The sequence below is a fragment of the Cebus imitator genome, unplaced genomic scaffold (genome assembly GCF_001604975.1).
Source record: "Cebus imitator isolate Cc_AM_T3 unplaced genomic scaffold, Cebus_imitator-1.0 Scaffold112, whole genome shotgun sequence".
NCBI classification, from domain to species: domain Eukaryota; kingdom Metazoa; phylum Chordata; class Mammalia; order Primates; family Cebidae; genus Cebus; species Cebus imitator.
In genome coordinates, this window is record NW_016107427.1 from 3632092 (window position 1) to 3649120 (window position 17029).

The 17029-nt window shown below is 47.0% G+C and overlaps 1 protein-coding gene across 2 annotated transcripts in view; it reads right to left on the reverse strand.

The window, feature by feature from the left end:
• Positions 1-17029, reverse strand: part of PKNOX1 (PBX/knotted 1 homeobox 1) — a 74548-nt gene that overhangs the window by 14975 nt on the left and 42544 nt on the right. Inside the window, exons 4-8 of one of the 2 annotated variants that reach the window (XM_017538565.2) lie at positions 14215-14386; positions 11533-11703; positions 7301-7400; positions 5825-5922; positions 2220-2348 (exon numbers count right to left, since the gene is read on the reverse strand). In XM_017538565.2, coding sequence (XP_017394054.1) covers positions 2220-2348; positions 5825-5922; positions 7301-7400; positions 11533-11703; positions 14215-14386 — 670 coding nt within the window. The remainder of the gene's footprint in view (positions 1-2219; positions 2349-5824; positions 5923-7300; positions 7401-11532; positions 11704-14214; positions 14387-17029) is intronic. The other variant, XM_017538568.2, reaches the window with a different exon arrangement.

Consider the following 17029-nt stretch of genomic DNA (forward strand, 5'->3'; position numbering starts at 1 on the left):
AAAAAAAAAAAAAAAATGAAAAAACTAACCAGAACTAAATAGCAAAAACCACAGAAGTATTAACCAAAAATGATGTATAGCTATGCTAAATAATTTCTCCAAGACTGATGACTGTCTATATGTGAAAATCGACAAGACATTTACTGTAAACCTGAATGCACTGAAGTCCCTGATTTTGGACCAACAGGGACCCAAGAGAATGAATGACACCAACAAACTCAGCAGTGGGAGTTTCCCGTGGCTTTGATGTGAAAGGAACACTCGGCAACATGGAAACGACCCTGCTTCTCTCGCAGGAGGGACAGATCGGCCTCGGATGTGCCTCAGCAGCCAGGTGTTTCTTTCCTCAGATTCACTGGCAGCGTGACTCAACCTGACTCTATCCACCAGTGTGTGGCCCTGAGTTCAAGGTCACGGAAACATCAATATTGTTCTCCCCCTTTATAAAGCCCATAAAATAGAAACTGGGCAGGAAAGTCAGGCACACGAGCAGAAAACAGCAGCGGCGACAGACACCACGCTCAAGTGTGCGGGAAACTACAGTGGGATGGCGCTGCCAAGAAACGGGGGCGAGAAGGGACTGAGAACGCCACAGAAGAAACGCGCCTGCTTCGCCAGACACGGTGAGCAGGGCTGAGCGCTTCAGAAATCATTAAAACATGAAGGGAAACCTAACAGGAGAGCACTTGCCCAACCCCACCACTCCGTGTTCTTCTATAATTATGCATATTGGTTGTAATAATCACAATTTACGTAAAAATACCTACATGCTGCCTTTTTCCTGCTATCATTTACTACACCTCCTGACTGCTTAGAGCCCCCATTCATCATGCCAACTATCACATGACACTCCATTGAACAGACATGCTGACCCGCTTTCCATGATGATATTGAACAAGGTAACATTTTTATACACAAAACTTCCTGTTTTCTTGTGACTGATCTCCTTGGGCCAATTTCTTGGAGTGGCCCCACTGCTTAAAGGTAGCACTTCTTTCTCCGGACATGTGTGGCTGGCTCGCCACCTTAGCCCACGGAAGCGGCGCAGTAGAGACCAAGAGGCCAGGGCCGGCAAGTGGGGGACGCACCCAGGCTCCTGCCAGGCCCTCCGCCCTGGAGGGGGCCCTTCCCCTCCCAGGACGGCTCAGCAACACCATCCATTGTTTCAAGCTTTCAGCCAGTCACTCCCATGGACCCCGTCCTCAACCGAGGAGCCCGAGGAAGCCACAGGAAAGCAGGCCACGAGATGGCGAGATGGCCACAGGCTTGGGGGGCCCACGGTCAGGGAGGGCAAGGACAGAGTGCCAGGGACACATAGGCCTCAGCCCCAGTGGAGGCGCCCAGGAGAGGAGGCAGCAGAAAGGCAGGACAGATGCAGCACAGAAAAACGAGGAGAAGGAGGCTGGGAAGACAGGAGGGTACAGTCACAGCCCCACACCCATCAGCGGCGACAGCGGGGGGAGAAGGGCAACCTGATGGCCAAGCCAAACTAGTGTCTGCCTCCTGCCTCAGTCTCCCTGTGCTTGCCCTAGGAGAGCCCCACTTGCTCTCTTCGGCCCTGAGTCAGCAGGCTGGCAGCAATGGTGCCACACAGCGTGCAGAGCAAGTCTCCCCCATCAACTCAGAAGGCCGGCCCACCACTGCATTTCCTAAGATGTCCTGGGGACAGGGAGAACCGATGGTCATGCCCCGGGGGAGGGAACCAGGTACACACGCCGAGCAAACCAGCTCTCCCTCTGGGACAGACTCCCTTCCAGAGAAAGGCAACCCACCATGTGGTCCTGTGGGTGCACTCGACCCTGTGATGTCTCTAACTGATCTCAGCTTCCCTGCGAATCCAACACACAAAAACAGGGTGACTTCCCTAGCTCCTGCCCAAGAACATCCTGACACCCTTTCTCTGCCCACTTTTCTGGCTCACCCGACCCCATCGCCCTTCGCGGTGGGCTGTCTCATGCACATGTACAGCTCACACGTGCCTGGCTTGCTCCTTGGTGGCCGCCCTCACTGTCCTTCATGCTTCCTGCAACAGTGTCCTCTTGCTGTCGGGGGCCCTCCCTCTTGCCCCAGTTCCTCCCATTATAGACATGCCACGAAGTCCTGAAAGTCAGGCCTTGGACTTTCTGAGCCCAGAGAAGCAACCCTTTTCCACAACACACAAGCCAGAAGGCCAGTGTCGCAGAGGGCTGTGAGGCGGGGGCCGGCACATCCGTCCTTACCCCAATGTGCTGGAAGAGCCAGGACCGCATCACGTTCGTGGCGTGCTTCGGCAGGACGCCCCTCTTGTTCTTAGATGAACCGTCATCTTGATGCAAGATGCTGAGATCCTGGTTTAACTGTAACTGAAGCTTTTACACAATTGAGAAATAACATTAGAAAGCATAGGAAGTTCCCACATATCCAAGTACTTACAACTTCCGGCGGAGAAAGCGGCCAAGAATCAGCCAGGTGAATGACCTATAGTCATTCTACACACGGGAACCCTGTGTGGGCTGACGTTTTAGGACACCACTCCCTCCACATTATTGGGCTTTTCTTTCTTTTGAGATAGGATCTTGCTCTGTCACCGAGGCTGGAGTTCAGTGGTGCAATGACAGCTCACTGCAGCCTTGAACTCCTGGGCTCAAGCAATTCTTCCAGCTCAGCCTCCCGGGTAGCTGGGACCACAGGCACCCACCACCACACCCAGCTAATTTCTTCTACTTTTTGTAGAGACAGGGTCCCGCCCTGATGCCCCGGCTGGCACGGGATAAGCGTTTGCACTAGTGACCCGGCTCTCAGGCCTCTCAGGCGGGGAGGCTCAGAGCCCATCGTGGTGCAGGCAGAAACGCCGTGACCCTCTCCCCCAGCAGCTGCTCCCACCTGTGCCTCCTACAGCGGGGGCGGCGAGAACATGTGACTTCCTCACTGAAAAGGATTTCAAGAACCAATGAGAGTGAACAAGAACATGAGAAAATCCACCTCTCAAGAGCAGGACACGCCAGGGGAGCACCGGGAAGAGAAACGGAAACAGCACGAAGGCAGGAAGAGGAGCCGCAGGGCAGGAGGGCACAGGCCGACTCCTTGTTCCAGACGCCTCAGCAGGCACTGGAGAGCCAGGCCTTCCCTCTTGTCACCCAGGAAAGGGTAGGCTACTCTGCCCACTCGATTTAAAAAGAAAAAGATGTGAATGGCGTTTCTTTGTTAAATTCCTTCTCACAAAACACGAGAGACGATCTGCGCGTTGCCATGCTGTGCTCAGGCCCTGGCGCAGCCTCTCTCACACAGCCTCGCCAGCTGCCTGCTGAGGTGACGCTGCCACTGAGCACTGCACAGACCAGCGAGGGACGGAAGTGAGACCACTCCGTAGGGCCTGCAGCATGGAGAGGTCAGCCTATGTACGAACTCACATATAATCAACCTAATGTGTACAGTGACTCACACCTGTAATCCCAGCACTTTGGGAGGCCAAGGCAGGAGGACTGTTTGAGCCCAGGAGTTCAAGACCAGTCTGGGCAACATAGTGAGACTCTGTCTTTACAAAAAGTTTAAAAATTAACTAGGCAAGGTGGCACATGCCTGCAGTCCCAGCTACTCAGGAGGTGGAGGTGGGATGATTGCTTAGCCTGGGAGGTCAAGGCTACAATGGGCCGTTTGCTCCACTGTACTCCAACCTGGGTGGCAAAGTGAGACCTTGTCTCTTTATTTAAAAAAAAAAAATCACTTAAAATACCAGTGTCTTGGTCTCTTACCTCCAGTCTATGATTAATTCAAAGCCAACGAATTAATGTTACTCTACAACTTAGAAACTGTGGAAAAAAAAAAAAGTCAGAGCACCTGCAAGAAAAGAGAAGCTTCTCGCCAGGCGTGGGAGCTCATGCCTATAATCCCAGCACTTTGGGAAGCCAAGGTGGGTTGATCACAAGGTCAGGAGTTCGAGACCAGCCTAGCCAACACGGTAAAACCCCGTCTCTACTGAAAATACAAAAATTAGATGGGTGTGGTGGCTTGTGCCTGTAATCCCAGACCTGGAGGCATGAGAACTGCTTGAATTCAGGAGGCGGAGGTTGCAGTGAGCTGAGAGCATGCCACTGCACTCCAGCCTGGGCAACAGAGTGAGACTCTGTCTCAAAAACAAAAAAAAAAAAAAAGAAAAGAAAAAAAGAGAAGCTTCTGTAAGAGGAGAAAAACACAACAGATTGGAAAAAAGAACAACCTTCTTGAGAGCTGGGCACAGCAGCTCATGCCTGTAACCCCAGCACTTTGGGAGGCCGAGGCGGGCAGATTGCTTGAGCCCTGGATTTCCAGACCAGACTGGCCAACATGGTGAAACCCCATTTTTACTAAAAATACAAAAATTAGCTGGGCATGGTGGTACATGCCTGTAATCCCAGCTACTAGGGAGGCTGAGGCAGGAGAATCGCTTGAACTTGAGAGGTGGAGGTTGCAGTGAGCCGAGATCACACCACGACACTCCAGCCTGGGTAACAGAGTGAGTCTTCGTCTCAGAAAAACAAAAAACAAAAATAATGCTATCCCAACATGGGATAGAAAGAATTTTCAACCTGGAATTCTACAAGTAAACAGACTGCATATCAAATAGGAGATCAAAATAAAGTCATTTTTAGGTTTGCAAAGTCTCAAAAAAATGTGGGTTTGTTTTTGTTTTTTTGAGACAGAGCTTCACTCTTGTTGCCCAGGCTGGAGTGCAGTAGCATGATCTCAGCTCACTGCAATTTCTGCCTCCCAGGTCAAGCAATTCTTCTGCCTCTGCCTCCCAAGTAGCTAGGATTACAGACAGGCTCCTGAAGACCACCTAATTTTTGTATTTTTTTTTTCTTGTTTTATTTCACAGAAAATAATTTGGTTCCAACGCAATTTTTGTATTTTTAGTAGAGACAGGGTTTCACCATCTTGGCCAGGCTGGTCTCAAACTCCTGACCTCAAGAGATCTACCCATCTTGGCCTCCCAAAGTGTTGGGATTACAGATATGAGCCACTGCACCCAGCCAGAATCAATGTTCATTTTCTTTTTTTTTTTTGAGATGGAGTCTCACTCTGTCACTCAGGTTGGAGTGCAGTGGCACGATCTCAGTTCACTGCAACCTCTGCTTCCCAGGTTCAAGCAATTCTCCCGCCTCAGCCTCCCCAGTAGCTGGGACTACAAGCACGCACCACTGCATGCAGCTAAGTTTTGTATTTTTAGAGACAGAGTTTCACCGTGTTGGCCAGGCTGGTCTTGAACTCCTTACCTTGTGATCCACCTGCCTCAGCCTCCCAAAGTGCTGGGACTACAGGCGTGAGCTAACACGCCCGGCCCAGAATCAACGTTCTTAAAATAAGAACTGGTTACACACACCAAAGATGGGGAAGGCTCAGCAGCCACAGGGCAGCGAGGCCTGAAAGCCCAGGCCCAACAACATTCTCCCGCTGGAGGCGTGGGCTGGCCGCACTGGCCTGGAGGCGTGGGCCGGCCTCACTGGTCTGAAAAGCTTGCCTGGTAGTTCTGCCGTGCCCTCCGGGGAGCCCCAGGGAGAGTGTGCCTATGAGACCTCTGCCCCGGTGGGCGCGCACACGATCCAACGTTAGCACTGGATAACGAGGGGGAGGAGAGGGGAAGTTATGAGTGACTTTTTTCCTGTTTCTTCAGAATTTTCTGAACTTTCCAAATTTTCTACAATGGGAGAGATGAGAGTACAAAGAAAACACTGACATTCGGAGAAACTAGAAATTGCTACACAAGACAAAGGCTCTTCAGGCAGAGGGAAGGGCTCGTGCTTGCTGTATCTGCGCCCCATGTGGGCAGCACTTGCCCCCAAGGCCTTCCAGAAAATGGCACACACACCTGGGAGTTCTGGATCCTAATTGTCCCGGGCGACAACGTCTGCGTGACCACTTGGCCTTGGGGAGTGACAACTGTGACAGGCTGATACACTGTGCCACCTGGAAAGGGAGAATAAAAAAATGAGGCTGCCTGTAAGTCTCAATGATTTAAATCATTCTTCTCTTTCTTCTTTTGTAGACGGGGATCTTGCCTCGTTGCCCAGGCTGGTCTCTTGCTCCTGGCCTCAACTCATCTTCCTGCCTTGGCCTCCCAAAGTGCTGGGGTTACTACAGATGTGAGCCACTGCACCCAGCCCTCTTCTTGATATACTTACAAAGGAATAAAATCTCTAGTTTGATGAGCTTTTAAATCATTTCAAATGATCAATAATCTTTTGCCAGTTGACTTGTCACTATAAAGTATCAAAACAAACTCCCTGGGCGGGCTGCTCAGGCCCCTGCGGCAGTGGGTGGGAGGTGGGCAGGCACTGTGTGCCCAGCAGCCCACACAGCCCGGCTCACACACCACTGACCGACCTGAGGTGTGAGGGCTCCCTTCCTTTTGCTAGCCTCTGCTTTCTACTTTTCCCTAAAATTAGCACATGTTAAAGATTTGGCCCAGGGTACTAAATAATAACTATTTTATTCTAGTGATATTTTTTGATCAACAGTGCTTTCTTTTCCCACTGAGGTTTCCCTTTTTTTTGTTTTTGTTTGGTTGGTTTTGGTTGTTGTTGTTGTTTGAGATGGAGTCTCACTCTGTCACCCAGGCTGGAGTGCAATGGCATGGTCTCAGCTCACTGGAACTACGCCTCCCGGGTACAAGAGATTCTCCTGCCTCAGCCTCCTGAGTAGCTGGGATTACAGGCACGTGCCACACCTGGCTAATTTTTGTCTTTTTAGTAGAGATGGGGTTTCACTATGTTGGCCAGGCTGGTCTTGATCACCTGACCTCATGATCCACCTGCCTCGGCCTCCCAAAGTGCTGGGATTACAGGTGTGAGCCACCATGCCTGGACGATGCTTTGTGTTTTCAGTGTTCTCTACCCACCAGGGAACTCTGGAATCTGTCCCCTTCCTATAATGGTTTTTGTTCTACAATTAATACTAATGCTAAGACTGAATTTTTATTTGATTGTCATCAATTAATGATAAAACTTAAGATTTTCAGGGTGCTATTAAAAACACAATTAAAAGCTATGTTATTTGAAAATGAAAAATAACTTTTTGCTGTATATTTTCAACTCCTGTTTTATACAGGAGTTTTTTTTTTTTGTTTCCAGTATATTTTTGGAAGAGAAACAAAGAAACACAATTTGCATAAAATATTTGTTATTGAGAATTAACAAGAAGCAGGCATTCAGAGACCTCTAGCTTCTACCATTGCTGTATTAGAAAATGGCATTAACTTAAAATCATATTTTTACGGTCACTCTAACATACAGGACCTTTTCCTGAAAAAACTCATGGAGAGCATGTCATTTTCCCGTCATCGTACCTGCCACAGTCGCCATGGCTACGTTTCCCTGCTGCAGCGCAGACGCCGGCACCACAATTCCTTGAGGGCTGATAGTGCCCGTAATGGCACTTTGAATCTGCTGCAAGTCAGAACACACACGTTGAAGAAATTACTAGAAAATGGAAAACTCATGTTTAAAAATTCAAAATAAGTGGCATAATGCCACCATGAAAAAAGGAAAGAGAAGCTTGAAGGAAAGAGCATCCTCAGATGGTGCAGCTTTGGGAATGCACGCACCACACATGGAAACCAAGAGACGTACACTGTGTACTAAACACAAGCGCGCCTGCAACGTCCGCTTGCACTGTGGCTCCCAAGAGATTATCTTCCTCTCGCTGAAGGCATATTCCACGTGCCTCACAGACTGGAGGTGTGACTAGGAAGACCTTGCTTTCTGATCACACACCTTCTTCATTAGACTTGGCTTGGTAGACTCTTGAGTCTTCCATGAACCAAGCTCTCCTTGACCAATGAAAACATTCAAGAGATGAAACCACAGGCCTGGGGGGCACTGGAAGTGACCAGGGCTGAGGTGTTCCAAGCCGTGCTGGGGAGTCGGCCCCTGGCATCTGCCTTGACTTTTGGCCCCAGCACAGACTAAGTGTGATCTCGGCTTTCCCTGGTGTTCTTGCTTGTATGGTGCTTGGGACTATGCCCAGCCTGCGGCGAGCTCCAGGCAAATGTTTGTCCACGCCCCTGGAGGACTCCGTGCATTTGGAGTTAGATCCACATGGACCACTTTATCCAGTGAATGTGACGCCTGGGTGGGCAGCTGGTAAGGCAGAGGAGCCTCCAGTGCTGGGAATGGCACACTCACGTGCCCTGATGTGTAAGCAGCTAAATAGCATAAGGGGACACAATCCCATGGTGACTCTGTGGGCCACCATCGAGCAGAACGTGTAAGCTTAGTGGCTACGCTTAAAGCTGCCCACATTAATTTGGGCGTCATAAAAGTTAAGCCAGTCAAATCAATTATCCCATATCCAACCTTCTGATCCTAGAAAAAGAGGAACATCATGAACCCAAAGCAGAAGTAAGGAAATAATACAGATCAGAGTGAAATCAATGAAACTAAAAACAGAAAAACACCAACCCCCCAAAATAAATAAATAAATAAATAAAACAAAATACTGTTCTTTTTTTTTTTTGAGACAGAGTTTCACTCTTGTTACCCAGGCTAGAGTGCAGTGGCATGATCTTGGCTCACCACAACCTCTGCCTCCTGGGTTCAAGCAATTCTCCTGCCTCAGCCTCCCAAGTAGCTGGGACTACAGGTGCGTGTCACCATGCCCAGCTAATTTTTGTATTTTTAGTAGAGATGGGGTTTCACCATGTTGACCAGGATGGTCTCGATCTCTTGACCTCATAATCCACCCACCTCGGCCTCCCAAAGTGCTGGGATTATAGGCGTGAGCCACCGTGCCCAGCCCAAAATACTGTTCTTTAAAAATTACATAAACCTCTAGAGAGACTGACCAAAAAAAAAAAGAGACACAGAAGACCGGTATCAGAAATGAAACAGGGAGAGATCACCACAGACCCTGCTAACACCAAAAGTCTAAAGAGAATACCAGACCAACCCTCAACTCCTAAATTTAACATCTTAGGTGAAATAGACCAATTCTATTTATCAAACATTTAAGAACTAACACCAGGTCTACATAATCTCCAGAAAAAAATAAGAGGAGGGAATAGTTACCAATCCATTTCATGTAAGTTTGCATATCTTCATGCCAAAACCAAAGACAGTATGAAAAAGAAAACCATACACCAATATCCCCTATAAATACAGACAAAAGTGCTGAACAGAATATTAACTAATAGAATCCAAGAATATATATGAAAAGAATTACGTGCCATGACCAAGTGGAGTTTATTCCAGGAATAGAAAGCTTGTTCAATATTCAAAAAACCAATCCATGTCGTGCCCATTAACAGGCTGAAGAAGAAAAATCACATAATCGTATCAATCAGTGCTGGAAAAGCACTTAACAAAATTGAACAAAATAAAATCTCTCAGAAGAAAAGCAAAATAGGGAACTTCCTCAACTTGATAAGGAGGATCTAGAAAAAACCTGCAACTGACATCATGAACAGTGAGTGACTGAAGGATGTCACCTAAGGCAGTGACAAGGCCAGGATGTCTGCTCTTGCTGCTTTTTCCCAAGATGGCACAGGCCAGGAAAGGAAACAGCTGGGTATAATTCTAAAAACGCATGTGTCAAAAACTGTAAAACACTGAGGAAAGCAATCAGAGTTGTCAATCAGTGGAGAGACATGCCATACTTGTGGATTGGAAAACTCAACACAATAAAGACGCCAATTCTCCCCACATTGATAGACAGGTGTAATGCAATTCCTATCAAGATCTCAGTAAGATTTTTTTGCAGCTCTAGACAAGAGCATTCTAAAATGCATGTGGACAGTCAAAGGAATCAGAATAGCTAAAACAATTTTGAAAAGGAGTAACAGGGTGGGCAGAAACAGTCTACCCAGTTTTGAGACTCATTCCATAGCTACAGTAATCAAGACTGTGGGACAGACAGATCAACAGAGCAGAACACAGACAGGCCCCATAAATATGCCCGACTGATTTTTGATAAAGGTGCCAAAAGCTGCCCCATGGGGAAAACAGCTTTCTGAATAAATAGTGCTGGGACAAATGGGCGTCCATAGCCGACCTGAACCTCACACTTCATACAAAAACCAACTCGAAATGGATCACGGTTAAAATAAACATAAAATGTAAAACTATACAACTTTTAGGAGACCGGGCATGGTGGTTCACACTTGAGCCCAGGAGTCTGCAACCAGCCTGGGCAGTGTGGTGAGACTTTGTCTCTACTTAAAAACTTTTAGGAAAAAAAATAAGACAAAATCTTTGAGATCTAGGGATAGACAAAGAATTCTTAGACTTGACACTAAAAGAATGATCCATAAAAGGAAAACCTAATAAATTGAACTTTATTAAGATTAAAAACGTTAGCTCTAAAAAAGGCCTGTTAAGAGGATGAAAAAGATACTTAGCTACTATAGAGTTGGAGAAAACATTTGCAAACCATATATCCAACGGAGAACTAGTATCTATAATTAGCAAAGAACACTCAACATTCAGAAGTTAAAAAAAAAAATCCAATTAGAAAATAGGCAAAAGACATAAGTAGATATTTTACCAGAGAAAATACATAGAGCGGGCCGGTTGCAGTGGCTCACACCTGTAATCCTAGCACTTTGGGAGGCCAAGGTGGGTGGATCACAAAGTCAGGAGTTCGAGACTACCCTGTCCTACATGGTGAAACCCCAACTCTACTAAAAATACAAAAATTAGCTGGGCATGGTGGTGCCTGCAATCCCAGCTACTCGGGAGGCTAAGGCAGAAGAATTGCTTGAACCTGGGAGGTGGAGGTTTCAACAAGCCAAGATTGCACTACTGCACTCCAGCCTGGGCGACAGAGCAAGACTCCATCTCAAAAGAAAAAAAAAAATACACAGAGGGCATAATGTTCAACATCATTAGTCATCAGGGAAATGAAAATTAAAACCACAAAGAAATATTACCATTACTACGTATCATCAGAATGGCTAAAACACCATAGTGCTTCCTCATGGATGAAGCTTACAGGCATTCTGATGAATGAAATAAGCAAAGGACCCAAAAGGACAAACACTGTACAATAATTCCATTTAACATGAGAGACCTGGAGTGGTCAAATTCACAGAGACAGATAGAATGGTGGGTGCCAGGGGCGAGGGCAGGGGGACTAGGGAATGAGTGTTTAAGGGGTCAGAGTTTGGGTTTGAGATGAGAAAGCTCTGGAGATGGCTGGCATTGACAGTTGCACAACAGTGTGAATACACTTAATGCACTGAACTGTACATTGTAAAAGAGCTAAGATGGTACATTTGTATTACGTATATTTTACACAGCTTTTTAAAAGAACAAACAAAGTATCTTAAGAAGAAATAAAAGAAAGAAATGAATGGAATTGTACCCTCCATAAACATGGGATGGGGCCCAGTAGGCAGACTGAGGACTCACTTCATACCCTGAGGGAGTTCATTTCCAGACCAGGCTGGGTCAGAGACTAGAGGGTCCTTCCTGTAGAACGCCATTAAGATGACCCAGTGAATTCTGAAAGAGCTGGTGGTCTCATGAGTCAGTGCAGATGTTCACGGTGGCAGAGGTAAAGCAAGAACCGCAGTGTAAGTACCTGGGACTGCACGGGGGAGTACGGGCTTCCAGGCTCTCCACTCAACAGTGTCTCACTGTTCATTTTCGTTTTCAGACAAGCAATGTATCGACTGCAGAAATCTTTGCAGAGTTCATTAACCTTTTCCAGCTCAAGAAGATGAATGCGCAAAACCTGGATTGCTTTTACCATCTAGGGCAGAGAAAATGAAGCCTTTCAGAGAAAAAGGTAGCATCATTGTAAGTTATCATGATCACACATACCAGCTCTGTCATTAGATGGAACCATCTTCACTGCCAGTAACCAAAGTGGAATCACATCAGAATCCTATGAACTGATGAGCTGCTCCAGTGCCACTGACCTGGGCTTTGGTATTCGGCTGCATCTGGTGTGCCAGGAAGACAAAGGTGGTGGTGCTGACCTCAGCGTGTCCCAGTGCTAGGTGTGTGGGCTGTGAGCCAAAGCCTAGCCCTGCCACTCACTTGCTCAGGACAAGTGACTCACCTCATCCACTCCTGTCTCTAAAATAGGGATACATCCATACTTCCCCCAGGTGGTTCCACATTTTCATCAAGTGCAATTTTGGTGTCAAGTCTAAGAACTCTTCGCCTAGTCCTAGATCCTAAAGATTTTCTCTTGTGATTTTTCTAAAAGTTGTATAGTTTTTTTGTTTTGTTTTGTTTCTGTTTTTTTGAGAGAGTTTTGCTCTTATTGCCCAGGCTGGAGGCTGGAGGCTGGAGTGCAGTGGTGCGATCTCGGCTCACTGCAACCTTCGCCTCCTGGGTTCAAGCGATTCTAATGCCTCAGCCTCCTGAGTAGCTAGGATTACAGGCATGCACCACCACACCCAGCTAATTTTTGTATTTTTAGTAGAGATTAGGTTTCATCATGTTGGTTAGGCTGGTCATGAACTCCTGACCTTAGGTGATCCACCTGGCTCAGCCTCCCAGAGTGCTGGGATTACAGGCGTGAGCCACCGTGGTTGGCCAAAGTTGTATAGTTTTGTGTTAAGTTACTACGTTCTGGGGTAATTTGTCCCACAGCAATAGATAATACCAATAATGCAACCATTATCATAAGCACCAGCTGCCTATGAATCAGCAGCTCTGAGGCCCAGCTCCTTCACCTGTAAACCTGGTGGTAGTAATTCATAGGTATCTATGCAGTGAATAAATGAATCAATCAATAACAAAAATGATAGCGCATCCAGCTCTGGAAGGCTCTGTGCTAAACACTCACCAGTCAGGAGAACCTTGGTCCCTGCCAGCCTGGTGGGGTGTAGAGGACACCTGTGCTCTACTCACAGGGCCAAGCCAGGTGTGGGCCAATGGGAAGTTGGATGCAGACCACAGACTCAGGGGTGGAGAGAGCTTCTGATCCTCACCCCCAAAGAGCATGCACTGTCAGTATCATTTCAGGGAGAAGGTGACAGACCCAAGTCAGGTAATTCCCCACAAAATCTATTTGGCGGTAAGCATCGAGCATATACTGAGAATTTTTTTAAAAACTAAGATCTCAGCAATTTATTCAGGAAAAATGAGTTTTCAAAAAACCCTTTCTGCTGAAGGCCCTGACCAGGGTTTTGATGTGGGACCAAGATGGCTCAAAGGGGACCCAGTGAAGGTTCCCTGATGCTGGTTCCTTGTGTATCCCGAGCTGGGAAGCAAACATGGGGTTATACTCCGGCAGTAGAGCAGACTCAGAGCGCGGCCTGCCCAGACCGTGCTGACAGCGCCGTACAGGTGCCTCAGGCGCAGCTCGCTCAGGGCACTCCGGTGACGATGGAACCAAGGAGTTCTCGCTTGCCTTTGGAGAGCACAGAAAACTTTGGATTTTGGAACCCTGGACCTGGGAAGAGGGCACCGCAAATCAGTGTCAGCCTTGAGACAGAGCTGTCTTGGAGAATAAAGCCTGTGTCCATGTCCATGATAAACAAAGGACAGACGTGGGGCACAGGCAGGCTGCCCGAGCACCCCAACCCCACCCCGCGGACCTTTACAGACACTGTACAGAGAACCCAATCTCCATGCCCATTTAGCAAGGAGGCTCAAACGATTTTATTTATTTTTCTTTAGACAGCGTTTCGCTCTTCTTGCCCAGGCTGGAGTGCAACGGCGCAATCTCGGCTCACCATAACCTCCACCTCCCGTGTTCAAGCAATTCTCCTTCCTCAGCCTCCCGAGTGGCTGGGATTACAGGCATGTGCCACCACGCCGGCTAATTTTGTATTTTTAGTAGAGGTGGGGTTTTTCCATGTTGGTCAGGCTGGTCTCGAACTCCCGACCTCAGATGATCTGCCTGCCTCGGCCTCCCAAACTGCTGGGATTACAGGCATGAGTCGCCACGCCTGGCTCATTTTATTTGATTTTTAAAGGAAAGTGTAGGTTGGGCCTTCAGAAGTTGAGGATGGAGGATTGCTTGAGGCTAGGAGTTTGAGACCACCCTGGGCAACACAGCACGACCTGTGTCTAACAAAAATAAAATAAACTTAAAAATAAAAACTAAATAAATAAAGGATACCTAGAAAAGGCTGAAGACTTGGGGATATCCACGTTACACACATCATAAAAGTAAGTTATTTTATAGTTGCATGAGTCTTTCTTTTAGAAGAACTGCAAGCAGTCTAAAGTTCTACTTAGAAGTTTAAATTTCATGAACAGATTTCACATTTTGAAAAATAAAAATAAAATGTATTTTACTTACTAAATTATCAGTTTCTGGATCTTCACAAAAGAAGGGCTTCCCTTCCTTCTCTTGCTTCCTTACGAAATTTTCGATATCTACATCAAAACTGGCAGAAGTCGTGCCCTCGGAGCCCTGTGTGGATTGCTCACATTTTTCAAACAACAAAGCTAACAATGGAAATAGTGGATGTCTGAGGAGCAAAGAGAAAAAAGAAGAAATTTACGTTCTACATCGCTATGAGAATGTCTTCGTATGCGCGCCTGCACTGCTTCATGTAACACCTCTGTTGGGTTAAAATTCACATACCATACAGTTCATCCATTTAAAGTACACAACTCAGCGGTTTTTAGAGTTGTGCAGCCATTGCCACAGTCAACTTTAGAACACTTCCATCATCCCCCCAAAGAAACCCTGTATCCAATGGCAGTCATTCTCCACTTTTTCCCAAACACCGGCCTGCTAAAACCTACTTGCTATCTCTATGTGTTCGCCTCTTCTAGACATTTTTGTTATTGTTGTGTATACACCTCATATAAATGGGAATTGTCTAACATGTGACCATGGTGTCTGGCCTGTTTCCCACAGCATAATGTGTCTAAGGCTTACCAATGTTGTAACAGGTATCAGTACTTTATCCCTTTTTTTGGGGGGGTGTGGTGGGGGAGACAGACTCTCACTCTGTTGCCCAGGCTGGAGTGCAGTGGCACGATCTCAGCTCACTGCAACCTCTGCCTCCTGGGTTTAAGCAATTCTCCTACTCAGCCTCCCCAAGTAGCTGAGACTACAGGCACCCATCATGCCCAGCTAATTTTTGTATCTTTAGTAGAAACAAGGTTTCACCATTTTGGCCAGGCTGGTCTCAAACTCCTGACCTAAGGTGATCCGTCTGCCTTGGCCTCCCAAAGTGCTGGGTTACAGGCATGAGCCACTGTGCCCGGCCACTCCATTACTTTTTATGCTGAATATTACTGCATTGCATGGAGATGCCATCATGTGTCTGTTCATTCATCAGTTGATGGGCATGGGCGTTGTTGCCACCTATTGGCCATGTTAGCGCTATGAAGATTCCTGTACACATGTTTGGTGGACTTTGTTTTCCTTTGTCTTGGGTACATATGTGCATAGGAGTAGAACTGCTGAGTCATACATAACTTTTAAGAAAAATTTGTATTGTTTTAATTATTTTTACGTACAGAAAACTCAACAGTGTACATTTCACCCAGTTTAGTGGCAAGCTCTTTAGCCTTGGCCTTTTCGAGTGTGGCGATACGAGCCACAGACTTGGGACCCAGGACACTGCCTCCCCAGTGATGGCGGATCTCATTGTAATTGGTCCTGTTAGCTTCCACCAGCTTAGCCAAAGTGCCTTTGTCTTCGCAGTTAACCTAAGTGAAGGTGACAGTGGTGCAGGTCTTCCTGTGGGCTAGATGTCCCAGTCTTGCCTTCTCCTTGATAATGCAGTAAGGGACCCCCCTTTGATGACACAGAGCAGGCAGGAAGACAGCCAGCTGGAAGAAGGCATTAGCCGGAGTGTATTTTGACCAAAAGCGGTACATTGCAAAGCTAGCTTGGTAGAGACAGTCATGTATAACTCTATGCTGAACTTTAAAAAAATACTTTTTTTTTTTAGATAGGATCTCACTCTGTCACCCAGACTGGAGTGCAGTGGCATGATCTCAGCTCATTGCAACCTCCACCTACCAGGTTCCGGTGACTCTCCCACCTCAGCCTCCAGAGTAGCTGGGACTAGAGGCATGCGCCACCACACCCGGCTAATTGTACTTTTTTGATAGAGATGGTGTTTCACCATGTTGGCCAGTCTGGTCTTGAACTCCTGACCTCAGGTGATCCATCCACATCAGCTTCCCAAAGTGCTGGGTTACAGGCGTGAACCACCATGCCTGGCCTGACTGACTGTTAAATACTAAAGCAGTCTTGCATTCCCAGGAAAATCTTGACTCGGTCGCTAGGTATTATTCTGTTTACTACTGCTAGAATTGATGTATTAGTATTTTATTGATCAGTTTTACATCTAAGTTCATGAAGGTTATTTGACCTGTATTTTCCTGATGTGGTATTGTCCTTGGTCTTGGCGTCGGAGTGATGTCAATTATAAAATGAGGTGGGAAGCCTTCCCTCCTCCTCTTCTTCCTGAGAGAGACTGCAGACTTGCTGCTCTTTCCTCTTTATATGTCGGTAGAATTCTCAGTGAAATCATCTGGGCCTGAATATTTCTTTTTGCAAGGTCATACAAAATTCATATTTATAGATTTATATTCTAAAACTTTATTTTTAGGTATTAAAAATAACATCTTTTTTTTCTCTTTGAGACAAAGTTTTGCTCTTGTCACCCAGGCTAGAGTACAGTGGCAAGATCTCAGCTCACTGCAACCTTTGCCTCCCCAGTTCAAGTTATTCTCCTGCCTCAGCCTCCCTAGTAGCTGGGAATACAGATATGTGCTACCATGCCTGGCTAATGTTTTGTATTTTTAGTAGAGACAGGTCTCACCATGTTGGCCAAGCTGGTCTCAAGCTCTTAACCTCAAGTGGCCCACCTGCCTCAGCCTCCCAAAGTGCTGGGATTGCAGGCATGGGCCACCATGCCCGGCCAGAAAGAACACTGTAATCTGAGAACATTTTCAGCCGAGCAGTCATCACATCATAAGACACCTCATGACTCTGCCTTGCTACTAACGCTAGTGTTCCTTTTTCTTTTCTTTTTTAAGACAGTGTTCGCCGCCCTTGTTGTCCAGGCTGGAGTGCAATGGTGCAATATTGGCTCACCGCAACCTCCACCTCCCGGGTTCAAGCGATTCTCCTGCCTCAGCCTCCC